At 40.2% G+C, this 27922-nt stretch overlaps 1 protein-coding gene across 3 annotated transcripts in view; it reads right to left on the reverse strand.

Moving 5' to 3' along the window:
• The window catches only part of FHOD3 (formin homology 2 domain containing 3), a 413671-nt gene that overhangs the window by 369422 nt on the left and 16327 nt on the right, over window positions 1–27922 (reverse strand). For all 3 annotated transcript variants that reach the window (XM_050891468.1, XM_050891470.1, XM_050891469.1), the window contains exon 2: window positions 8219–8325. In XM_050891468.1, the coding sequence (XP_050747425.1) occupies window positions 8219–8325 (107 nt within the window). The remainder of the gene's footprint in view (window positions 1–8218; window positions 8326–27922) is intronic.

The raw sequence follows: 27922 nt of genomic DNA on the forward strand, positions 1-27922 counted from the left end.
TTATGGAGAGAGGAAGGGATTTCCTCCTCGCAAATTGAAGAGAAACACATTTCCAAGCCTCGAGAGCTGCTCGCTTAGTTTATAACCTCATCATCGATGAGGAGGGCAGAGTACAAACACAGCTATTAAGAAGCTTCAATGTTAATAAAATTAAATGTTTTTAAATAAAACATCTGGCATCAGCTGTTTCTATAAGCTGTTTTTATTTAAGTTCCCACCCTAAAATATTGGGTTCCTCAGCTATTTTCACACATAAACCTGAATGCCAAATTAGACTATCTTTAAAAACGGTTGTCCTAGGAAAAATCATAGGAATTATTCACACGCTTTTTGGTTTGGCACTGTATTTGGTATGTAACGGGCTGGGAGAGAGCTAAGCACAACAGTATTTTTGCAATACATTTTGCAATGGAAATCATTTTTGAAGAAAAGCACTCTTACTGCAATCATTTGCCAGCAGTAATCACTAAAATTCAAAAATAGCGAATCTTCAAATGTTTCCACAGATACCTTGGTACAGATGCAGATTTTTCCCTCGACAACAGAGAGCTGTAAGTAAACCCTGGGGCAAAGTGGTGGAGAAGGAGACACAGCTGTTTCGGTATTGACAGCCACAAGCTATAAAATCATGAGTCAAGTTCTCAAAAAAATCCCAACAGAAAAACACCCTCACCAAAAAAACACCCACAAAAAACCCCCACAGGACAAAACCAGACCACAGAATATTTTAGTGCTCGGGATTTGAGGTGCTGTCCCACACCCCAAAAGCCTGTGTGAGCTTTTGACACTACTCCCAGATGTATGGGGTAAGATGACTGGGTCCCTTCACATTTCACAAGCATCAACTCCAAGAGCTGCCCACAACCTGCCCCGGTCAGGTCTACCAATCCCAGGCTCCTGCTCCCCCAAAACCAAAACCACACAGAAGGGAAAGAGCTCATGAAGCAACAACCTGCCTCCTCGTCCAAGCCGGGGAAGGCACCGCTATGGATGTTGGCTCCTTCTCAGCTGGAAGGAACATGGCACAGCTTGGAAGACTGGGGACACTGGGAGAAGAGCAAAACCAACTCTGCTTCCCTTTGAAGGACACGTCAGCACGTTAATGAAAGTAAGACTATGCACTATCTCAACTTTTTTTTGTAGGCTACTTGCCTGAAGGTTCTCCATCTAGACTGGAATGAAGTCGTAAGATGCACTGATTACACCCCCATTTGACATCCCCAACCTTCAACTACAGACCACAAATACTTGTGATTGCTGTAATTTCTGCGCTTACTGCCACCCTCCAGCTCCCTCCTGGCCAGCCCACTGAAGCAGGTGACCACAGGTTCTTTCCGTAAGTTCACACAGATCTTGCATTTTGTGTCTTTTGGTGAAAGCAAAGTGGCTTGCAGTCTCTGACCTAGATATATGCAGAAGAGATTTACTTCCACACCACCAAGCCAGCTTTAAAGCTGAGAGTATATGAGAAAACAAGCGTTGGTCTACAGTAAAATTAATTCAAGTTTGCTATTATTTATTCAGATGCTCATTTTCTAAATACATTTTACATTCACACAACAGTATTAATTCTTTAACTACAGAAGTAGTAGCATTTTACTACTAGTAGGAAAGCTTAATTTGACAACCATCTTCTTCACAAGTGAAGATCCACTGACAAGAAATCCTTATCTCATAACTGGTCAATAATTTGTGTGGTGGAACATTCAAGTGTTAATTGCTTACACCCTACTTCCAGGGCACATCCTTCAAAGTCACATGTCTCATTTGTCAGGCTTTATGAAATACATGCACATTTGCTTAAATTATTCTTGATTACATGCTCTGGAAGTATGAACGCTCAGCGATGCCTTGCCTATTGTTCTGTGGCAGGGAAAGTCTATGGGACCCATTATTTTATTTCATTTTGCTGTCAAGGAATATCGCAAGATTACTACGAAAATTAATTTCTACAGTTCCACCTAAAGATTAATTTCAACATTCTATCTAATGGTTTTTTTTCTTTTATAAATAAAGACATTTTATTAGGATTAAAAATTAAGAAGTTAAAAAGCTGCATAAAGTTTGGAAAACATGGGTAGTAATAGCTATTGCCCTCAGCCTTTGGGAGGGAGGGAATTAAAAGAGCACCAACTTAGCACCAACTTAGCCATCCAGAAAAACAATGTATTTCATTAGAAATGTGAAAACTTAATCTTTATGGCCATTTATTTTGCAACAATAAAGTTTTAGCTAATCATTCACTTCAAAATGTGGTTCAACATCTTAATCTGATACATCATAGACTGGAATACTGCTACCCTGTAGCAAGTCTTACACCTTCCAAAATTTACCGTAACCTCTCAGCTATATGACAGCCTGAATACATCTAGACTCTAACCAAAGAGCATGAGAGACAGCACGAGTGTCCCACTTACGGAAATCCTTGAACACATGAGGCTATTCAAGGCCTAAGAGAACTGAGATCAAAAGCAGCATCATTTGAGTCACTCTGTTGCCCAGCCCCACACAGCATCGTGTTCCTCTACAGTTCTGAGCCCTTCTGGTCCTAGCACCTGGATAAGTACAGATGATGATATGTGATATATAAAGAGCACCTTAAGCAAAACACGAGAAAGGCTTCCACACCCCACCTGCTCTAAGTGTACACCGGCTTCCTAAACTAATTCAGTCTTCTTGATAGAAAGAAGCTTGTCTTGATTGGGGTTTTTTGTTTGTTTGTTTTTTTGGTTTGGTGGTTTTGGGGTTTTGTTTTGTTGGGTGTTTTTTTTTTATCTTGCTTTGTTGCATGTTTTTCTTGTGACTGTCCATTACATTTTTCAGATTCAGCATTTGGACAGAGTAATAACTAAATATCACAGAAATCAAAATATTGACTAATATTTTGACTAATGTGTTTTTTGAAACATGAGTAAATCATTGCAATAAGCAGTCACAGTCTCTACTGTTTGCAGCAACATCATGACAATCTCCCACAGGCACCTCCCTTATTTTTCTTGCTGTTGGAACTAAGAATGATTATGGAAACGACATCAAGATAAAACATGGAAAGAAAGCTATCATAAGTTGAGAGCATCTTCCAACAGTGAACTAATACAAATACACTCTATTCAAACTAATACGAAATCAGCATGGGACCTGCTAGTCTGCAGTACTGCTTCAAGAAATGAGCCACATCATTTTTATTAGACAAAAACCAGGTTAACCTTCAAATGCATCCCCAACTTTCTCATGTAAAAAAGTGATGAAAAGTTTTCATTCTCACAATTGTGCTAATCACAAAGTCTAAGTGGGAAAAAAAATACAGTACCTAAGCAGAAAAAGAATAGTAAAGATCCCTGCCAGACTCCATTGCCTTCGACAGATTCTGAATCGAGCCCAGAATGAACAGCAGTATCAAGAGGGAAAAGGTCTGGCATTCAACTTAAGCGGGACTCACCCAGCCAAAATGGCTTGGGAGAGGGTGTCTAGAAGGAATGCAAAAACATGAGTGCTGAAGTGATTTGTCAGAAGTACTTTAAAACAATCTTTCTGCTGAACAGAAGTCTTGAAAACGTATTCCCCGAGGAAATCTCCATTGCTCGCAGTGTGCTGTCTGAAGAAACTTTTGTGTTCTGCAATTTAGGACTGCTTTACCTTGTGGGCTACCATTAGGGCCTGTTAAGACATGCCCATAAAAAGAACTTGGGCAATTATATGGTAATTTAAATACATAAATTTCTTGCCAATTCTTACTCGCTCTATAAAATCGCAAGTAAACAAAGGAAAAGAGCATTACCCATCATGGGCACCTTAACAAATCAGCCAGCTCACCTAAACTACCTCCACATTACCTCCTTACACAATTAAGCATCCACAAAGTAACTTGTGTTGGGAGCAAGGGAAAAACAAACAAACAAACAAAAAAAAACCCAACAAGCAAACAAACCATGAATACATGCCAGACTTGAAAAGAAAGGCAGTTGTCCTACTTGCTCTTACTGACCTGTTTTCTGGTCGTGACACCTTCTGCAGGGCCAGCCTCATTGCTTGGCCAGCTGTTCATCCTGACTGTCCCCCCCAAAAAAACCCATATAAAAATGATCCAATTCTCCTAAATCCCACAGCTATTCCCAAAGGTGCAAATGGCAGCAGCAAGAGTTGTGAACACAGGAAAACAGTCCCATCCCTGTCCATGTTTTGCTCAGAGTTAGCCCTACAGGCTAAGAGGGCATGTGTGTTGGGTTTTCTCCTTCCCTAAACAGAAGTTTAGATTCTGCTGGAGTGGATAGCAACTACCAAAAGCCTCTTTTCTTTATATTCAGTAACGGAAGAGGATTCATTTGAAATTGTGTATGAGTGCATGTGTTTCTTATACCTGCTATTTACAGATACACATCATAAACCTCCAGCCTAGCTGCCACCATCCTCCTCTTTCCTCTTGAATAGAAATCCTTCTCGTTTTTCACTATGCTCATTCAATCCTTTCAAGAGAAAATAGATACCTGCAGCCTCTCACACCAATAAAAATTTGTAAGATTGTGTTTCCTGCATGTCTTATTTATAAGTCTCCTTTCAGCAGTGTGTTTAAAAAAAAAAAAAATCTTCATAGTTTTGCCCAGGCAAACAGGAACATTTGGCAAAAAGATGCTGAAAACACCCAGATTGCAGGACATTCTAGTCACTCTTAATAGGAGTTTCCACAGTTGAGGATCTAAAATTTTCAAAAGGCTACTAAAATATCCAGCTGCCAAATCCTTCATTCAGAGTTCAGCAAGCTTCAGTGACCCTGATGAGCACAGCAGCCTTGGCATGGCAGAAAGGCAGGTCCTGAGGTAGCCTAATCTCAGAAAACTAAAAGCTTTGAAGATTAAGAGCAGGACCTTGAAATGACTCCGAGACAAAAAAAGAGACACTTAAGTGGTTTCTGTGGCCAGTCTCTCCCAGACAGTGGGCTGCTGCTAAGCCTCCAACATCTGCAGCCAGCAGCTCCAGCTTGGGAGCACTCCAGCTCAGTGCCTTGGTCTCTGCAGGGGCAAAAGATCAGAGCTGCAAGGCCCAAAAATGGAGTTTAGTTTGCTAGAAACTTGGGATGGAGGGAGACATTACTGACTGCATTTGCTACCCTATGTCTAGAATATTCCTTTTTTTCTGGCTAGCATCACACAAGTTGCATTTACCCCTAAGTGATGATGTTACTAAGTCATACGGGGAAGCTATTGCACAAATTTCTAAAGTTCTGGCTGTTCTTGTTTATCTTCTTCCTATTCTCTCACAAAACGTGGACAAAAATAGGATGCAGAAATCCAGCTGAATCCTCACCAGTACTGAAGACACCAAGTTCATTGCATTTCACTGGTAAACTCCTGCTTTACACCCTAGGATGGCCCTTACCTTTTTCACAGCACCATAATCACTGATTTGCTTTCAGCTCGCAGTTCCTAAAAATGTCAGATCCTTTCCTGCCAAGTTGCTGACAAGTCAGGTGTTCCCCTTTCTTCATTTTCTGCCTGGCCAGTACCTGCTTTTCCTCTAGCCAATTACTCCTAAATGCAAGGTTTTATACTTCACTGACCTGCATCCCACTACAGCAGAGCAAAACGCTAGGATTTCAGGGCTCCAACCTGCAAGTTATTGGGTATGTGCATGTAGGGGAGATGGAACCAAACACCCTCAACCTCACAACAATCAAGTTAAAGCACAACCCCTGCACTGCAGGTTAAGCACAAGCTAGGATTACCGAAGGGAAGTACACCGCTTGTACCTACAAGCGCCTCAGAAGAGGTGCTGAGAGGAGCATCCCCCCAGGCAATCGTCCCCCCTTCCCTCTGCAGCAGGGCACATGTGCCTTTTTGTGCTCATCTGTGGTTCACTCGCTGATTTACTCCCCAACACCCCTCTCATTCTTCCTTCCCTTCATTCTCACTTCAGCCTTTTGCAACTACCACCGCCTGCATAATTTATCATAAAGGTAAGAAAGCAGGGTCTGAAGGAGGACTGTAGTGGGAAGACATCAAAGAAAGATGGGTCACAACAGCTACAATTGCAGCATCTAATACAGCCGGTCCTGGTGTTGCACCTACTGCAGGCAGCTGAAACATCAAAACTCAGCACTTCCTATTGACCCACAATTACCAGAGGGACAACTTCAGAGAGCAGGGCAAAGACCAGTGAAGGCGAAGGCTACATACATGCCAACAACAGACACAATAGTTTTTCTCTTTCATTTCACAAAACTAATTTCAAAAGATAAATACAACAATAATTTGTAGCCCAAGCTTTTATGATGCACCTTAGTACACCCAGTTTCATACCTCCCTATTCATCTTTGCAGAGGAATGAAGGACCTCCCAGCAGACTTCACGTTACCTGGCAGGACAAGCCATTGGAAGAAGCAATTACTCAACTGACAACAGATTGCACAATTAAGAGGAGGCCTGCGCACACATGCAAAGTACATGAAAACATAACCTGATTTTTGAGCTCAAAACAACACAGTAGACATGCAATTCCAAGCAGTAGAGTTAGTTCCACATGTTTTGGGTTTTTTTCCTAGGATAGCCACCACCACAGAGAAGATTAGAATCATGTTTCAGGAACAATTCATATCATTGATTTTATGTGCCCAAAGGAAGCAGAAATTAAAACAAGATGGAAGGTAGCTTGCCAATTCAAGTGCAAAGTCTGGCATGAAAAACACCAGCTGGTCTCTGGCTGGCGGAATTGCTCAGCGATGCCATTGTGGGGTATCAAAAGCAATGAAGTTGAAATTACTAGAATTATTACAGACACATCAATGGAAGGGAAAGAAAATGGGACTTGACAAACTCATGCATACTACTACAAAAAACTATCAAAAGAGAAGGTTTTTCCTTCCTCTTACTTGCTTTCAGCTAATTATAAAGTTAGCTGGAAATAAGAACTTGCTGTCCTTTGCAGCAATTTTTATCACCTCTGCATAAAACTGAAGACTAGATCAACTTCTATACTCAACTCTCCTATTGCATAGGAAGGGAGGCTCAGTTCAGCTGTATTGGCTACGCTGTCTATTGAAGAACTCTCTTCTAACTAATTTAATTTCTAACAGAACAGTTTCTTTATCTTCTAATAGTTATAAAAACACGGCCAACTGGCATGCATGAAGAAGACGTACACAAATGCACACACGTGAATATCTATAACATATTATTTAAAATCCTTCTCCATGTAAAATAATCTTCAGAGGCACAGTTTAAATTTGTAAGAAGTATTCATCAAACAAAGGCAAGACAGCTATCACAAAAAGTAGAGAAACCAGTATAAGCAAAAAGAGCTGCATCTCTTGGTGTTAACAAGCCCTGACCAATTCAGAATGCAGTTAATTTCCTTCTGGCATAGCTACATTACTCACATGCATGAAGTCCATGCCAAAACGCTCCCATAAAATTAATTACAACTATCCAGTCCAATATAGCAACTAGCAAGGCAAAAATAGCTCTAGACTGTCTGTTCATTTTCTATCTTAAACAAGACAATCACTTAAAAGGCCCTGAAAAAAAAGTTCTTCCAAAAAGTAAATTTTATACATGCATTCACACAGACACACATTGATGCTAACTTTTGTTTTCACTTTCAGTTCTCATCAGAGATGGTTTACGGAAAGCTGTCATAGCAATCCATGTGTGCCAGCAATAATAACATAAAAAAAAAAGCCAAGAGATGAGAATATTCAAAAAACAACAACAAAACACACACACATCAGGCTGGCTAAATTAATTCCAGGAGTAAAAAAAAGAAATCAATACAAGTCTTTTCTCCAAGAATATAAAAGAAGGACTTAAATCTCGAGGCACAAAGAAATTGAGTTGATAACTTTAGGAGCACCACTCCAAAATAATCTTCTACACTGACTGTTATCGTGTAAGAAAGATCTCAGAGTTCTCAGAGCCAACCACCCTCATTTATCAAGTTCCAAAGAACTACAAAAATTTATTAGACTAGTCAAGACATTCATCTTGATAGATTTCTTACACTATGCCATCTTCTTTTAGAGAAACTGTAAGAGTGAATGTAGACAGAGAAGTCATAAAATTCTTAATCACAGAAAGGGGGAGACATACGTGCATACAGAGGAAAGAATTTTCTCCTTTCTCTTCCTGTACTGACCTGAACGTCCCAAGTTAACCACACACACTGCTGAAACCTCAATGCTTCTCGAAAAATATGCTTATTTATCTAAATTTAGTAAACATTTACTTACCCAGCATCCTCCTGGAAGCCTTCCAATTCATCTCTTTGTTCTGCTAAGGTGGATTCTAGATCCAGATAGGTACCGTTGTGAGACAATTGCAGGGTGCAGTCATCAAGCTGTGGAACAAAATTCAGATCATTAGATTACAGTAGTCATTCTCTCTAACATACCTCTAACGTCACCTTCCCATTTTCCAGGTCCCCAGACAAGATCTCCGTAAAACAAACCATATGTTGGGAGTGGATAAGAAAATGGGTGCTGTTTGGCAATTTATACAAATCCCAACCATATTCACTAGACCATGCTTCGTCACAATGGTATCAACACAACTAACACACAGAAAGAATTTTTTTTATTTGAACATATAGAAGGAGATTAGAGGGTTTTATCACAGTGCCTTTAGAATCCTATAAGGAAAGAGAAATTAATTTAAATGTATATCTAGAATATGAATGACTCTTCTCTGTTCTTACAGTACATTTAAGTAGAGTTTCTGGGCCTCTGGATGGAGGCGGAAGGAAAAAGCAGCTGTTTCATAAGCTACTGAACATCCCCTATGAGGAAGGATACAGCCAAAGGACAGTGCAAGGTGTGGCAGCCAAGAGTTGGGATCCTGCAGCAAGGGGGAGCGCAGTCAACCAAGACCCAGATTTTCTGGTGTTCTCATTTTAGGGCCAGGCACCAACTGGCCTCAGAGGTTGCAGGGAAGACCTTCCTAGGCACCAGCGGGGAGGACTGGACACCCGTACCAACTTCCTACAAAGGTACTGAGGTAACCAAGGACCAGACCTGAAAGCAGGAACCTGCCTACAAAGATGCTAAAGAGGGAGAGAGCAATTAATAAACCCTCTTTATTTCCATCCTGTGTTCCCTCATCTTCGTTTTCCATTAATTGTTCCAGCTGTTGTTTAAAAAAAATGCCAGATTTGATCAAAGTTAGAAAAGGAATTTTCTGGGTTTTTTTACGGGGAGCTCGTCACAGGAGAAGGTCTAGGAAGATCCACCGCAAAACTCTGGCTAACTCATTGCACAGGAATACAAAATAATTACTGGATCGAGAGGGGTAACTGAAGAAGCCCGAAGGAAGAGCTAGAAAGTAACATGAGCTCCTCTCTCACCATGAGATAACCCAGTGTCAAATCACAAGGAATGAGGAAAAAAAGACTTCCCAGGGCAGGGAAACAAGAAAACATTTACCAAAGGGCAGGTGAAAGTACAGGGTTGTCCTGCCTCATCACTAGGGAGGTAAGTGACCATCTGCTCGGAGAACCCAGCCCAGAAGCAGAGAAACTGCCATCACTGAGCCCAGGTGGACAAGCTGCTGTGGACCTTCCTGTGTCAACACCGCACTGGGGGTCCTTTTTAACTAGTTCCAAGTTCACAAATATTGTAAACCCCAGATGCGTTGTGCTACAGATAGAAAATCCAGTCTGACAGCCAAGCAGTCTCAGACTGACCTGCCGAACAGAAGATGTTTCATTCCTCTAGATTTGGCAAAACAAACTGACAGGTCCTTTGCATGCCTCCACCTACCAAAAGGCAACCGTGACAATGGTGGTGTAAACGTACATCCCTGCCACAAAGGCCACTTTGGGAAGAGGAGAATATTTAACACCATACTTAACGCCAATCTTCTGCCATTGGTGGCAGCCAATGACTCTCTGAAGGGGTAAGCAAAGGTCTGAAACAGCCAATGACTCAAGGAAAGGAAATTACAACCCTTTATCACATCCATGGATTTTTCTTTCTGCTCTTTTTAATACTGGGAAAGAAAATCAATGAGAATCCATCTTTGATGAATTACCTCTTTTAACTTCCCATCAAAGTTATGGTTCCCAGTAGCTGTTCAGGAAAGTATGATAAGCAGCCACACTTCTTATCTGGCAGTCAATACCAAAACTTAGTCACCCAGTTTCCTATCGCTGATTTATATACGCAAGAAAAGAATACAAATAGTCTTTGATTATTCTGGATTAGCTGCATTGGAAATACTGCAGAAGAGCTCGTTTATAATTAGCAAGCAGTAGAGCGCAACTTTTGGGTTAATCCACACCACTATGCTTTACACTGTTTGCAATCTGAAAGAAAAGTTCATCCTCTGGAGAAAGGAAAAGGGTAGAGGGAGGAGGTCAAGTTGTATTTCAAACCTGTTCCATTTTTTTCTCTTTCCTTTTTTTCCCCTGGGGAAAGAATAAGTCATCAAATAAGGTGACACAAGTTTTTACTCTGACTCCTGGGGATTACAGAAAGCAAAGAACCTCCAAGTGCAGCCCTCTGATATTAAGAATAACACCACTATTACTACTTTGTATCTTTCCAGTTACAAAGGATATTACTGACCTATGCTAATTCAAAATACACTCTTTAGAGAAGAAAGACTAAATACTTCTCTGGGAAACTTTTTCCCAGTAGCCCAGGGTATCTAATGAAATGCTAATTTATTCAAAGTAATGCCAAAAGGCAAACTACTAATTAGATAAATGTTCTGCTGTCACTATGGAGAGTAGGAGATTTGCCCACAATTTGCAATTATACTGCATAATTAGGGAAAAGGAACTGTGCTTTACTAATATCTTATGACTTTAGTGTATAAAAAGCACGATGAGAACAGAAAGTACTTCACATACAAAATAAAGAAGAATAGTACATTCTACCTACGTTCATCTCATCTCCATAGTTTCAGCTGAACATAGTATTCATTCAGGCTTTAAAGCACTGTACATTGTACACTATATCCATTAATAGCAGTTAGGGTAACGGGAGAAATGGCAATATCTTCTATTTCCATTACTTAACACTGAGTCCTGCCAAAAAGATTTTTTCTTCTCTTGCATGTGTACACACAGAGATGGAAGGGAGAAAAACAACATTTTTAAAAGGAGCGTAAGTATTACAGCAATGAACTCTAAAATCCTCCTTATATAGGATCACTTTGCCTCCAAGCTTCACTTGCACGCATATTTTACAGGCAGAATACAAAAAGAGAAGCCATCTTACAAATTATTTTTAATTAGTAAATTGCCTGCCTTTTTCAACACAAAGGATGGCTGATGTTCACTCATTAGTGCTTATTAATAACAATTCAGGATGTTGATCTCTCCCCTCTGCTCAATGTTAATCCCATGTTTCCCTGCTACGCATCACTTCTGCTGTCTGTGGAGACCCTCACAAATGGCCCCATCTAGTTCATTCACACCATGCTCTTCCCATTGATCATAATTCACATTAAAATCCTTATTAACAACCATCTTCTCTTAGGACAATCAAAAGGCAGAATCCATAAAGACAGTCTTTCAAAGAACATTTAACTGAGCTGTTTTCCATAATCATGAACGAGACTGCTATTCAACTTTTTAGAAATTAATTCCATTTATTTCACTTTGTTCTTCACAATTCTGTTTAACTCTTCAGTATTCCTTACTGGTCCTAAAATTCAGATCTGCATTTTGTTGTTATTAAACTGCATAACTCATTTATACTATTGCCACAGGGTCAGATTCTCCAAGATCTTTTCATAAGCTTACAAACCCATTTGTTCTAAAATTTCTCTTGCCAGTCCATTCAAATCATTTATCATTTTTTGTATCACACTTTCCTGTATTGCCCAGAAGAGCCAAAAGGTTGATACAAGTCATTTAAATGCAACTCATCCTGTAGGCTTTACAGCAATTTTCCATACTTTCCTATAGTCATATTAAAATAATACTACAGGTAACATGGAATCATGAACAGAAAGATACACAGTCAGATGGGACAAATATAATGCTACGTCTCTGAGTCAAATACAGGGTTACTCCATTTTCAGTCTTCTGCAAGATTTCAAGTTTTTTGATTTTAGCTTAAGCATCAAATGATATCATAATCCTCTGTAAAGCTATAAAAAAACCTATGTATGCATTTTGATTACATTCTCATCTTCTTAAATTAACAGTTTCTTGAGAAAATATCCAGAGCATATTTTTTAATCCCTATGGATATTCCCGAATTCTCTTGTCTCTATACAGAGTGGGTCTACCTAGGAATAGTCTCTTTCACAGGAGTGAGGAACAAAAGCTAAGGTACATGCAACAGTCATCAAAACAAGTCTTTTAGCCAGAATCACCAGCTGTGGATAGCCAGAGCTATCGGCAACCATCCTCCCACTGGGTTTACATGAAAGAAGCAAGGAGAGTAAGACTGTCTTTATGCAAGTCTTCCTCCCTAAAGATTTAACTGATGTGCTAATTACCATCTTCAGTTTCATAGTGAGACCTCATTGAAATATTAAGATCTGTACTCTGTCATGACAAGATAGGTATCAAGAAGTAGTAGGTGCTTAGGTGCTGATTCACTGATCTATAGCTGTCTAGTTTGGACAAGAGGAGAACCTGGAAAAGGCATCTTAAGCAGCACTGACCTCACTAGCTCTTCATTGATTTTCCATAACTGACCAGAAACAAAGAAACAGTGAGAGAACCAGATGTTTCTGTAAGACAACCTGAAATGCAAGTAGAGCTACTAAATTAAACCAGTTTTTCTGTCATAAATGTTCCAAAACAGGAACCAAGAGATGTTTGAACTTTCTCAGATCATAGCTGGTATCCACACAGTGGTAACTGACCCACACCATGCAACTACTATAGTACCTATGCTGCAATCATAACAGGCACGAACAGAAAACCAAAAAAGCATCATGCACACACACAGGCCTAAACACCACCATCCCAACAGTTTCATACATGTGTATATATATATATATATGAGTATATATATGCATAATATAGTATGCATATATTTTAGATATTTTTCCTTGTACTTTTCAAAAAAGTAACAATTGCCTGAATTTGAGAGTCAGATTCCTGAACCAAAGTTGAGCCCTCAGAAGGGAAGGAACAGCTTTGTCTGAGAAGCCAGAGCCAAACAAGTGCAGATAAATGCCAGAACTTCAGGACAGCATCATCCACTGTGTGTAACCACGACATACTTTTCTCTCCTGCAGATTCCTGCTTCATTCACTTCCCAAACATCTTCAGGAAATGAGACAGGTCACACACACACCATTGTGCAGGTGTTCTCAGAGCAGAACCACACTGTGTTTTCAATAAGGCAAGGCATGAAGAATTAAGAAGTATGTGATCATATCACTAATGACTGAATCATAACGTATGTGTCCAAATGGGAAAAAAATAAAATAAAAATCAAGGTTACATTCACAATTTTTATTTTGTGTACGATAAATGTTTGTCTTAAGTGTTGTAATCATCTCTACATCAGTACTTAAGAATAGTTTTTTTAAAAGTGAAACAGAATGATAGTTTCAGCACAAGAAATTTTATTGATGTCCTTGTGAGTCATCACCACAGTTAGAAGCTCTTTAAATAACCCCGAAATAGAGTTTTCCCACAGAAAAATGGAAAAGTAAGAAAACGCAAGGGAAATGTAAGAAAAATGAACAGGAAGTACATAAAAAGACCATAAGATTACAAGTAATATTTATACTGTTATAAGTTTATACTTACACTGTTATAAGTTTCACTCTGAGAAGTTGAGCACAATTCATTATGCAAAAGTAAGCATCCATCTGATTAAACCCTTAAAATATCAGAACACTTAAAAGCAGAGCTTCCTACTCCCGCATCCTTTGCCATTTAACCCATTACAGAGTGAAACCATACCACACAAGAGGAGAAGGGTGTCCTGGCTTTGATTATAACCAGAAACAGGCACAGCAAGGTCAGAGCTGCAGAGCTCGGGCTTTCCCCTGCCTCAGAGGTCGTCCTCACCTCACCAGCACCCTGAGAGACCTCAGCAGCAACATGCCCATCTGCCCCATGAACACACACAGGTTGGGGAAAGTTAAGCAACCAACTCATGCAAGTGTTCTTTATAGGCTGCCAGGAATCAAGAACATAGGGCAGAAGCTCAGTTTGTCATCTTCTTTCACAGGTAACCAAATCCAGCTAGTAGTGGCTAGTCCCTCAACCTGTGGGGCCAAAATAATTTGTACTACAAGACTATCAAGCTTAAAAGGACTCAAAATAGTTTGATAGTAGTACACCAGTGATGACTTTTTTCTCGTTTCAAGCACTGACCCACAGAAAGAGGTAACACTCATTTCTTTTCATAAAGAAGCCTTTGTTACTGTGCAACAAGAAAGCTCGTCATTTCTTTGAATTTCAGAGTTGAAGCACATCACCAAGAGAAGCAAGGAACAGCAGGGGAAAAGAGAACAGCAGCAAGAAAAGGTGACGATCAGCCAGTTACCTGATACCAAATAAATGACCACTGCCACTTTCAGAAACTAGTTGAATGAATGGAAAGGCGGGGGGGGGCGGAATCTGAGTTCAGTCATTGTTTTCATCTACTGCCTTTAGCTTCTTACAGTCCAAGAGAAACACCTAAAACCAGAGGGCGGGGGCGCGAGGGGAGAAGAACGAAACATCTGCTTCCAAACACACACAACCCACACGTGCGCCTGCAGACCAAGTACTGCCACCTGCTCCTCCTCACACACGCTTATGAGCGCCCCACATACACACCAGTCTTCTCACTCAAGAAGCCCAGTGGGTAAATAATTCAACGCAAAGACAACACACACCTTACCATGCCAACAGAAACTCCTGCAAGTCTGTCTTCTCTTCCTCCAGAAGGCTTTGCTAGATTAGCACGCATCCAAAGTGGACTTTCCTTTGGCTTGGTTTAACTTCTCTGTCCCAAGGCAGCAGTAGGTTGGCAGAGGTTAAGGGAGGGAAAATGCCAGAGGCACCCTCCTGCCTTTTCAAAAAGCACAGCAGAGCCACAAGCCGTTAGAAAAGCTTATCCTCTTTCCTGTTTGTTCAAAGACCACAGAGCTATATTTCTATCATGGAGAAATGCTCTTTTCTCACCCCCAGCCCCCTGCCCTGAGAATATGTTCAGAAGAATGTATTTTGGGCAAGTCTCTCCTAAATGCCAAGAAGGTGTTACCAAGTCAGCAGCCAGCGTGTGCAAAGATAGAGCCAAACATCCTCATGATTTTATCTTCCATTTAAATAAAGGTAGGCACTATTCAAAAATTCAGTTCAGATAGTGATCAAGGATCACATTCATAGGATGAAGGGCCCTGCATTATGAGATAGGAGGATACGTTTGTTTACCAGTGTTACTACCAATCATCGGAACCACTTGACTTTGCAGCCACTAGCTGGAAGTACAACTGACTCTCACCAGATTTCCAGTAATTCTAGCTGGAGCTACTGGACAGATTATTTTGCTCATTTGGTTGTTTCCAAAACTGCAGGGAAAGGGAATGAGAGAGAGAAGGAGAGAGTAGAGTAATCCAGTATCAAGCTGTAGAAATAAAAATCCCTCTTCAATTCTAGTTTCTGGCACAGACTCAGAAAATCCTTATCTTACTCAAACTTCTTAGCTCATCTTTCATTTAAACATTATTGGGTCGTAATCGTTCTCATTAGTGTTGGCGTGCTCCTTTTTCACTTACAGGATGCTTTGCAGAGTAGGGTTGATAAAAAGCAAAGTTCCTTTATGCTCAGTTTTTCCTTTCTAAATCCAAAGCCTTGTTTCGCTTTACACATCACAAGCCTGACACATTTGCATGCTCCAGCTACACAGTTTTTAAACACGCTCCCTTCTGGTTAAGCTGTTTCTAGTGCAACTGCGATCCTGTTACCAAGGCCAACTAATGACAGTTTTCCTTCCTCATTGCCATCTCCTCCCCTTCTTTACCAAAACCAATTCTAGTCAGGAAAAAGAAGGGGGGGGGGGGATGGGACACAACACCCAAAGAGCTCTGCCTGCTTACCAGTCCAAACATGCTCCGTATTTCTAAGCAAACTGCACAAACTGATATTTGCAAATAAATATTTAATACTTTTCCATCCAAGGTCAAGTTTCAAACTGAGAATGACCATGCTATATTCAGAAGACCTCATATTTTAATGCTTTTGAAATTTTTTGAGTTACAAATCAGCAGATGCAAGTTTTCTGCACCGGCACATGGCTGGCCCTTTAAAATGTAACAGGATTGCTGTCACTGTCAGTTCTCACAGAGTAATGAAAAATGGAGATGGTCTGATTGCATCCCACAGACCACAGCCAACCCACCAGAATAATTATCTGGCTTCAGAGCCACCACCAACTGCCCTCTCGCCAAGGGCCTCAGTCTCTCCCTTCTCATGTGAGTAGGTGCTACATGGTCTGTGCCATGGTTATGCATGTTCCAGTCGTCATCATTTTGGGCAACATGATGGAGAAAGACTGAAGTATCTAGGCCAGGAGTGATGCCACATGATCCATCTCAGGTAAAAAGCTTGACATTAACGAGATGAAAGGAAAGCAGGTAATCTGTATGTAAGCCAAATGTTAGTGCCCAAAAGTAACAGTGTATTCTAAAAATACACTCTAAAAGGCTCTCGTCTTCAAGTATCACAGCAACCCAACATCCAATCACTGTGTCTTGATCTAAAAGTCCCTATGCTCCAAGTAGCTCCATTGCAATTGCTTAAAACAAAACTCTATTCCTCCTCCGCATGTTTTTTTTTCTTTTTAAATATAGTTTTGTAACTCAAAGTATTTTCTTGAAAATTCTTTTAAAATTGCAATAAACCCAATACTTTTATGAGGTCAGGGTTTTAAAAGTAAGGTCAGGCACATACTTTATATAGAAGGCCGTTTATGGAGAAGGCAGCTGTGCCACCTTCAGTCATCCACGCTCACAAAAGTCAGCAAGGTTTCTGAACTCTAGCAAACTCGCTCTTCCATACTCTTGTTTAGAGGCTGAAGGGAAAAAAAAAAAAAGATTTGCTAGATCTGTGACTTTACATTATAAGAAATAATTTACCATGTACAACAGTATTCCCCAATTTTGCAGCTCTTCAGGAGTGATTAGCATAGCTTGTGGGAGTAGTTATTAATGCTAATGCACCTCTGGTTTATTTTTAGCACAGTAATTGTCATTGTCAAACTACTTCACAAACTTTGTACGCTTCACGGAGCTTACGTGCAGTTGCATTGACGGAGCCATGCCTACACACAAAGCATAGTCCGAAGTTTGCGCAGTTGGGCACAGGGCCATCGGAGCACAATTACTTTAAAAGGAACTGCTACTCTGATATGAAAACCCTGGTATTTTGAACATAGCCTGCACTCGTAGTCTGAAACAGCAGCTTTTATCTCTGGCCTGGCAGACGCCACAAAATACTCCTGGGGTCAGGTAATACAGTGCATGAAGTGAAACATTAATGCCACATTAGATCCTCAAGAGCCACTGGAACAATACACTGCCAATAAAAATATTCTGCTGAAATAACAAAGACACTGAAAACAAACACAGAAAGCTGTTAATATTATGGGTTTGACTTAAGAATAACAGAAGGAAGTTTAGAGTTCAAAACTCTGAACCTGCTATTTCGGGGGGCTCTGAAATACAGGCAACACACCACAGCAAAAACGTAACGTGTAGATGCCTACCTGTTGCTGTTCTTAGACAATTATGTCACTGACTCACAGACCTTTTGCTTTGTGATTCCCTTTAACACAGTGCTCTGCAGGGAGCAATTTAGAGTTTACTAGACTATCTGTGTCCAAATATGACACCATTGCTTCCAACAGCAGCCACACAGGCATTGTTAGAAAGCACATGAGTGCTCAAAATGTCAACAACCATGGAACAAGAAAGCTAAATAAATTCATCTAGAGATGGGAGTTACTGCAATGTTTAATGTAAACTTTAAAAAGCTAACTGAAAACATTAAAAATGATTGAATTTCTGCATAAAAACTATGCAGAATTTCATGCTGCATGGGGAACTAACACACATTCTTTCTCCTCCACCTTATTCAATTATTTTAAATTAGTTAAATTTGAGATGATATGCAAACTAAACAGCCAACAGTAGAACTTAGCAAAGTCAAACTGTTTAGACCAAAAACGCTCCAGTTCTTTAACCCAAAAAAACCTACTGCATTTTCTAGGTTTCTCACAGTAAACACAACGAACCTACAGGATGAGAATAACCTAACCTCTGCATCCTGTCATTAACTTCTTGGCACCTAGATTATTCCATTCCCTTTCCCCATCTGTGTTCAGCTTTTCCTAACTAAAACAACAAAGAGCTAGCTCTTCTCACCTTCATGGTTAGGTACATCTTCAGCTGAACAGAAAGGAGAGTGGCCATAAGAACAGGATCCTCTATTTGGAAGTATATACAGCTTTTTGGCTGATACATAGAGGATGCCTACAGCTGACATGCTCTCATTACCATTTGGCTGGAATTACTGTGAAGGTATCCAAGGAAATGGAAATAATCTCTAAGGAGGAGATAGGTCAAGAAAAGGGAGAGGAGAAGGGAAAGGATTAGCTTCAATAGAGTTTATAATCTGAGGAATCTTTTGTTCAGAGGGTGTGTACGTGTGCGTAGAAAAAACACTGAGTTAAAATCTCAGAAATCATTCTTTTGAAGGTAAGTAGTAGTCCAGGAAAGCAAAAAGCATACTTAATTTGTAGCAAACAATTCCATCTGGCTTCTTTTGTACTTCTGTTAAGCTGAAAACTGCGAAGTACTTCACTGAAAAATATTTTTTCAAGTGATGTAGCAGAATGAAGCTATGACTTGCAGCCTTTTATTCTTAATGCAGAATTAAGACAACAAGCTTTCTATTAGTACCTTCCCTCCACCTTGCTTGAACAGTTAAAAGACACAGGTCATTCTAAGGATTTCACCATCTCCATCTGCATTTGGGACACCACAGGTTGCTCGCTACCCTATCCCAAAACTAAAATACTGACTCCTGCACACTGCCCACACTGTTTACAGAGGCACAGCAAGCACACAGGAAGCAATAAATGCAATCTATCTTCAGCAGTGGTGGTTTCATTGACACAGTGGCTAAACACCTACTAGACAATATACCACAAAAAGTAAGATACCCATCCCTAACCTAACGTGCAGATTGCATTTCCACCCATATGACTCACATCTGCACCCTTTTAAAAATAATGCAGCTGGAATGTCAGTCCTGAGATAAGCTGTACTTAAAATTAGTATTTGAGAGGAAGACATTATTTGCATCTATGATCCCTCCTCTACAAAAAATCAAAACTAATGAAACCAGAGAAAGTAGAGACAAGATACTAGGTCATTTGGAAACCCAGAGCAGGGAGGTTTTGGGGAAAACAAGACAGCTTCAGAGGGAGAGGACTGAGTAGTAGTTCTGAAATGACTGCAGTTCTGGCAAAATTCACAAACTTTTGAGGGCCAAAGCACGGGAAATTTGGAGTTGATAAGAGTCAACGATAGAGTCAGTAAAAGAAACAGGAAGCCCAGGGTAAACTGTCTTTTGTTATAATCAAAACTTGACTCGGAGGCTTCTGGTTAGTTATCTGAAAGCTAAAAAAAAAAAAGGGGGGGGGGGAGAAAACCCCACACACAAACAAAACACTAGCACAAACCCATGGGTTAAGATACAGGAGAACACACTAAACACATTCACCTAAGGGTTTGTGTGAAATACAAAAGAAAATAAAGCATGGCAGCATTACCAAAGAGAACATCGTACACTTGTCAACAGAATTATTTTTCAGACACAGCCTGAATCTTGGAGGTTTAAACGAAAGACTTTGTCTACTAACAATATTCTAATGACTACAGTCATCAACTGTTCCTAATACTTAGACTGCCTCTTAAAGGCTTTGTGGTTTCAAAACCAAACATCAATTGGGAAGTCATTAAAAGAGCATGATTAAGAAGTTTAAGAGAATGAAACTCAATACATGAACACTGAAAAAATGGTGAAAATACATGTACCCTGCGGACTCTCTTCTTCACTACTACTTCCAGGTTTTATAAAAGCATGAGGGATCTAAAGTCAGATTTTCTACCCTTGAGCAGAATTTATTTGGCACTTATGCTTCATCATTTTATTTTTTTTTTTAATCATTCATTTCTTCCTTGTTTGATTAGCTGCCAAGCAGTTTCAGCCCTCAGCTTTAAAACAGTTGTCGGGACTAGAATAGGCAAACAAAAAAGAACCTCTGCATTCATTAGGATCACATCTGAACAATACTGAAACAGAAAACCACACTCTCCAACTCAGTTACAAGTAAAATATGTTTCTAAAGAAAGAATGAATGCAGCATTACCAGCCATATCTCAACAGGATTCATTCCTTGCTTACACTCCGATTACACTGTTTCAAAGGGCATGGAGAGAAAATAATTAGAAACAAATGGCTTTAGTAATAAACTCCTGATCTATTTTCGTTGGCAGCAGACATGCTCTAAATGGTATCAGCAAGGACTAGGTGATGCCGTAAGAGAACAGAAAGACTGAGATAGTCTGGGAAAAAGCAAGAGAGGATCGTGATACTCAGGAACCAAAAAAAAGAGTCAGTTATGCTCTTAGCCTTTTTCAGAACAAAGGAATAAATAAATGAAAGAAACAGAAAACTGTATGAAAGAAATACAAAACCGAGTCTTAAATACAGTACATAATGGGCCAATAAAGCTCATAATTAGAGTTCAAAGCTTAGAGATCAAATGCAATTACATACTTCTAGGAATAGGAAGTCTAATTCTTGTAATTAAGAGCATATAAAACATGTACATTTCAAGACATCAGCCATCCAATATCTATTATTTAAATTGGTCCATTAGGGTGGTACTCAGGTATCCCTTCTAAACCATCTGGTATTAGCTACTGTAGATCACTGCCATAGTTATCACTTTCTTCTATGCACAAAAGAACCACAACGTACCTGTACATTGCTATAAGCATAAGAGCTCGTATAAACCAATCCACTCAGGGCCTTTGTTTTCAGTGCTTGCTCCCAACATTTTTAAAAAACATTTGAATGACCAAAACAAAACATAAATAGCAGTTTTGATAGGTAACATGGGTCAAACCCACTAAGACTGAACATGGTTTTCTGCAGTACTTGATTAATTAAACTTACAGATGTCTAGCTTGTCGATTCCAAACGGATTTGCCTGCAGAAAAGATGCTGGGAATGTTCACAGACACGTACAAGACCAAAAGTACATGGCACCTTTATGTATCTAAATGCCATCGTCAGCCAAGTCAGCACTTGTCAACTTCAGAGCCAATAGCCTCGTGTAGGTACTCTATTCCTCTGTACAGCAGTTGCAACAACTTTCTTGTAGTTACTTTTAACATAGATCACTTTGAGAATTTACCTCACGACAAATGGTTGGGTTTCCTTGCAATGCAGCTGGGCACCAAGCTGTAAAAACAGCCCAGGAGCAGCTGGTTGGAAGTGTCTGATGCTGACTTGCCACCAAAGCCAATGTATGATGGAAGAACAAACCCTTAGATACCTGAGAATTAGTGAGGAAGGGGAAGACACTGTGGACATCTTTTGAAGACTAAGCTGTCAAAATTATTTTAGAGATGCCTAAGTGGATTGGGGGGGGATCTGGCCCTTAGGAGTATGCTCTAAGGAGCTGGCCTAGACTGTACATAGCTCTCTATTCCCAAATTAATTGGTGTAACATTTTGTACCATAGATAAGCCTTGATAACCATTTGGTGGAATTCAAGGGCTCCTCACAGCTGCCTGTAGCAAAATAATTTGGAGTACTCTATCATGTACACGTATGCCCTGAAGCTGTATGTACTAGTTGGTTAGGTATTTCCCAGAAGGTGCAGGGACTCCATACCTTTGCACCTCACAAAACTAGGGACTTCCCAACTCTGTGATGGAAGACAGTTCTTTGGCAAAAATAACCCAAAACACGATAAACACACTGATTTATGTTTTTGAGTTGAATGAGAATGTGGATGTGGTTTTTGAAGGGAATGTGGCTGCATGTAGAGGAGACACCTTTAATACTAGAAGTTTAAAAGAATTTGAAGGTTTTCACATGGAGAAACGTGCCCAATACTTGCAGTTTGGAACAAAGCTAGAAGTAAATTTAAAGCAGTAGGAAGAGTCACACTTCCCACAGCAGAATCAACCCCTAAGGTGGGTAACCCACAGTCAAACAGCAAGCTTTTGACACATTCAGAAAGAGCAAATGTTCCCAAGCCTGAGATCAAGACATTCGTCACAAGCTCATCCCTCCTCTCCAAACATGGCCTTTTGGTACTTGCTGCATTCTCAAAAGTCTGGAAACAAAAGTATATGCTTTCTTCTGACACAAAAATTAATTATATACTACCTTATGCTAGAAAAAGCATTGTGTTAACTAATAACAATTAATAAAATAGGTTTCCCTTGCACAAAGCAGCTTTAATCTCATTAAAAAGTATCTGGCTCAAATAAAATGTAAAACCCTCCTCTCTGATAAAAACAGCATGCATTTTGAGCAACTAGTAGGAAGGGGAGAGACAGGGGTGTCTCTCACTTTCCATATTCCCTCTATAATCATGATACTCTCTCTTCACGGACTTAAACCCAGTAGCACAGCCCTAAAACACAGAAACAAGTAAACACCACATTCAAGAAAAAAAGTATTTCTCATTACTCTCTCTCTCTCCAGTATTGATTTTACTATGAATTACAGCAAGAACTAATTCATTTTCAGTATAAGCTTAACTGCTATTACACACAAAAACATAACTGAGCTTTACCTCAGAGCTGTAGCTATTCATCCTTCCAGTTTCATTCACTACGGGGAAACATCTCACATAGCTCACACACTCCAGCAAGAGCGAGCTACAATCAAAAACTCTGAAATACGAAGCACAAAGCTCTGTTTTATTCATGGTACTTTTGTTTGCCAATTAATTTGAACGCATTTCTTACAGTCTGAAGAGTAGCTTGGCTTAGTTAAGCTGCTGTCTTACACTACACAGTAAAAGGATGGACGCAAAACCCTTATGTAAAAAAAAAAATATACATAAAACCAATTGCAATTTACAAAGCATCAAGGTCTTTGGTGCCATTCTAACCTCACAACGTATACACCGGTGTAACTTTATCAGCTCTGCAGGGATGATGTCATCTTCTCCAACAGCATGTCAGTGAAATAAGAAACAGGTCCCTTCAACGTGCAAGAAGGCCCAAACCTTTTGTTTGGTTTTCAGTGCTCAAACCCTCCCCTGTTGATAAACTAGCCCTGCTCTATTTAAAAGGGGGGAAAAAAAAAAAAAAGGACTGAGTGTTGGGGGCGCATTCAAAAGGCAGTCCATGAAAGAGGAAAGAGTTTTGAAATTCTCTGCAGGCACTTGGCTGTTGTAGTTGGTTGGTGCGTGGCTATGGCAACCCCGGGCGCCCCGGGGCATCCCTGTGGCCATGGACACCCACGCTTCCCCTGACTGGGGTCCCTCTGGCTGAGCTTTCACTTCCTGGAGCAAAAAATAAATTAAAAAAAAAAAAAGAAAAAAAAGAAAGGCAAGAGGCAACATTGAAGCCCATCCTGGCAGTGGTCCAAAGGAAAAAACCCAAACAAAACACAAGCCAACAACAAAGATCCACAGATTGGAAAACTGCTGACAACCCAAGTAGTAGGAAGTTTCTGATGATCCAAAAGCCATTGTGAAGTCCAATTAGAAAGAAAACAACAGCTATGGTTGTTCAGCTTGGCCAGGCAAGGAATAGCTGACTCAATCATCCTAAACCAGGAGAGGAATGCACCTTGTTGTCATGCATGAAGAAGGTTCAAAGTAAAAAATTAAAAATACACTTCCCCTCCACAAAAACCAAAAATATCAGAAAACATTTTCTCTAAGCGTTACTTCAGTGCAAAGAGCAACTATGCATATGAGAAGACATTCCTACTCTTTCTTCCTTTTTTGGAAATGATACTTTAGTTTTTACAGCAGCGGTATTTCAGGTTGGGGTTTTGGTGTCCTTTTTTTCTGAAGCATTTCATTGCTCTTCACTGGTAGAGCAAACATCCTGCTAGCTTTTACATTTAAATACATGCTTCAAACAGTTTTCAGGTTATTTGGGTTTAGACAGAGAAATAAGCCCCAGATGTGTCACTGAGAAGGTTTTCCACCAGGAAATTCATGGTCCTTCCAGATGCCTCAGATATCTAATGGTCCAAACTTATTCTTCCTACATGACAGCCACGAATATTTTCTTTCCAACAAGTTGCTTATGGGATTATGATAAATGTATCCATGGGTTATGGGTGCAGACTGCGCCAGATGGATTTAGGATCACTTAACAGAGTGAGCAGCAATTAAGTCTTCCTAGTCCTTGCATCTTAGAAGTATTTTGCATATTCTCTGTCCTTGCTTGGCATACTAAGGCAAGCAAAATTTGACAGAATGAATATAATTGAAAAAATACACAATCTCTATTTGCAATTACATGAAGTATGTCAAAATGAAGGCTTGTTTCCATTTCTATAAGCCTTGTAAATTACTATTTTGAGTAGACAGTCTTGCTGCAGCTTTAATGATGTGAAGACCTATAAAATATCTTTTAAGTAATAAGATGCATAACCCCTGACGGCCATGATTTTTCAGTAGCCAGTATGTCGTGTCTCTCTCTGCTTTTCCTCATCAACAGGTAACTTTCCAATGTCTTGTAGGCAGTAACTGCTGCCTATTTCTCCCCACCAGCACAGGGACTAACTAGCTTTGCTAACATTGTGTCTGTACTGCAGTTATCAGCCATCTTCTCTCTTAAATTGTTTAGCATGTTAACATGATCCAGTTAAACTATCAGCAAGTGTTCCCGACATTCAGGCCTGAGAGCTCCTACTTCTATTTCAGACCTGAGGAAAGGCTCACATACCCATCTAAGAAAAGAACACTACTTCTCTTTGCAGCTTTGTCTTTTGCTTATTTTAGACTTTTTTTTCCTCAGCACCACAAGAATTCTAAGCAAGCAACACTGGAAAGAAAAATTAATATCACATGCTTTTTCTTAAATAGGAAATATGTCAGCTGCCATCTTGGGCAGCACTACACAAGACGGGGTTCGCACGTTTATTTAACATACTCTTGTCTGATTATTCCAGCAGCAACGTCTCCCACTCCTCATAGATATATATACAGGCACAATTCTCAAAGAAGAGACTGGGACTCCACATGGCCACCTGTAGGAACAGACAGATTCTGCGCACACAGATTTCTCAGATTGCCAAAAAAATATATTGGGAAATACCAAGCAGGAAAAGATGAAGGTCCCGATTTGTAGGAAGCAAACAAAAAAGTAAGTGTTCTCCCTCACTGGAAGGAGAGTTGGATCTCATCATAATCATGGCTATACACTGACTTCCCATTCTCACCATAAGCCCAGCTCTTCCACAAATCTGCACACACAGTTGTCTTCAATACCGCCTGTGTCCCAGGGCAAAGTAGAAAGCTCTGGCAATCTAGCTTACAGGGATTTGCTTGGAGTATGTAATTTTGTTTAGCTCTGAAGGCAATTTGTTCTTGTCTCAATTAGCTGTTTTCCCTGAACATATTCAGAGAAGGTAATCTTTAACAGAACGATTTTTTTTTTTTAAATAGACTAATTGTAAGAAGTTGTATCTTGAGCTGCACTAGCAAAAAATTTAAACATCTTGATTTTATGTTTATTGGGGCACGAAACACTTCTAGTACAAGAACGAAATCTATGATATTTCTCTTGTCCTCTCTTCCAGTTAGATGTAATGTTTGCAATATGAGATTGCACTATGTTTATAATAAGAAATTGCACTGATAAGTAACCGCAAGCCCTATGTGCCAATAGAAAAAATACACACATTTCATTTGTCCCGACTGCCCTTCCAGAACCATATGAAAATATTGATTACTAGTGAATAAATATAGTCCTTCTTTAGAAACAACTTATTAAATAATCAGGGTAGGGGATTGTAAACAGCCTACAGTATAGATCTGCAGTCAATTTCTACTATACTTTACAATTGTTATGTAAGTGGTAACCTTGTCCTTACATTGGAGGGGAACCATGACACAAAGTTCAGCATTGCATACAAAAGCCAGCAAGTACGTGACAGAAATCCTGCGAGCGAAGCTTTGCTATTTAAGCTTATGAAGGATCTCTCAACCCCAGCATTAGGCTCCCCCCTTTAGCTTTGGCAATGCTCGTTTTCCTGTCTGTAGTAGACCAGGGGAACAAAAATCCTCCTACAGTGTTTGCAATCTTGGCCACCACAGGCACTGGATCCTAAGTTTCAGGACCTTGCCTGGTCTCTGCCTGCCTCCATCCTCCTACCCCCTTTGCTACACTCAACCTAGAAAGATGGCCTGTGACCACAGGCCCCCAAAATGCCAGAAAAGTGGAGGTTAGTGGGTCCTGGCACAGACAGTCCCTGTCCCAAAAGCAACTTTCACATCCCCAGTCTCGCCACAGGCTGGCTAGGCAGAGGCCGGATCAGCAACCACCTCAACCTCTGTTAGGCGACAATCAAACTGTGTGCAAGAAACAGTGCCAGGCTATAAAGGCACAACTGGCCACTCTCCTCCAGGGTGCTGGCGGCAAAGGAAAGGAGATAGCCCACACGGCAAGGGTGTAAGGCCACATCAAGCTAAATAACACCTACATTTTTGTTTGGGTGGTTTTTAGTTCATTTGAATTTTAGCAGACTCACTTCATTAGCTTGAGTTTTGGTTTAAGCACCTGATGTGGTCCCCAGCAACCTCCTGTCAATTCTTACAGGAGAGGCGGTCAGAGGCCAGCCTGTAGCACAACCAGTGAGACCTAGGGCTCCTCTGGAGAACTAAAGCATCAGTGGACTAAAGATTTCAGCCATTGGCCTTATACAGTAACTTCTTTATCCCAACAGTACTGAGATGGTCTAGATTTTAAAGATATTTGTGCACCTTAACGGCCCTGTGAGGTGTGGGGGGAGCAGGGTTCCCTGCTAAGCAAAGGCAACCGTCCAAGCAAGGGTGACAGAAACAGCTCTTAGTCACTTGGTTTGCTGAGACACCGAACCAGAAAACTGAATCCATAAAACAACAACAAAGGTTACATAGCTTTAGGGCACAGATGGTCACGTTGCAGAAAGACATATAAGAGCACCTCAGCATATAAATGAAAACATAACACGTCAGGTGCTGACCCAGGCGTCCCTGCTTCCCTCCAGCTACAGCCTTGGTTGGAATTCAGCATCAGGTGACAGAAGTCACACTTGAGAACAGTGGTACATTTAGCACAAAATATTCAAGAGATTCTTTTCCCCAGTCATAGACCTTTTTGGTACAATATGATCATCTTCCAAAGAGTGGAATCAAGTCATTCAGTAATTTCTGTTCCTGAACGCTCAGCCCTGATTGCTAAACAATGGTGTCATGATAACAAGCTGACCCTCCTTTGGCTGGAAAAGACATAGTGGTTGCTGAAACCTCAACAGGATGCTCAGAGAAAGGAATCTATATTCATTACTGTCTGTGGTTAAACTTGTGCTGAGAGTACTTCTGGTTTACAAGCCACTCTGCTGAGTTACCCTTAAACACGTCAAGCTTCACATAGCTCTATAACCTTCGGTAATATTTCGTTTGCTTGCAAACCTAAAGCAATATTAAAAAAATGCAACAAATTCCATGCAAAGCCTATAGCAGTTGCTGGCTGACTGTTATACAAGCCTAAATGATGGCTCATGACAAAACAGCCATTCCAGTACCAAGCAGGGTGTATTTTTCCAGGAAGAAGAAAAAGCAGAACTATCCTGTTCAACAGACAAGTACAAACTAGAAGCTGTTTAGTCTTATATCGTGAAGACTGAATAATGTGACAGCATGATCAAAGCACACTAATGAAGGGGTAAGAGACAATAGAAGTACATAATCACAAGAAAAAGCAGGATAAAG

The sequence above is a fragment of the Gymnogyps californianus genome, chromosome 2 (genome assembly GCF_018139145.2).
Source record: "Gymnogyps californianus isolate 813 chromosome 2, ASM1813914v2, whole genome shotgun sequence".
In the NCBI taxonomy this organism is placed as follows: Eukaryota; Metazoa; Chordata; class Aves; order Accipitriformes; family Cathartidae; genus Gymnogyps; species Gymnogyps californianus.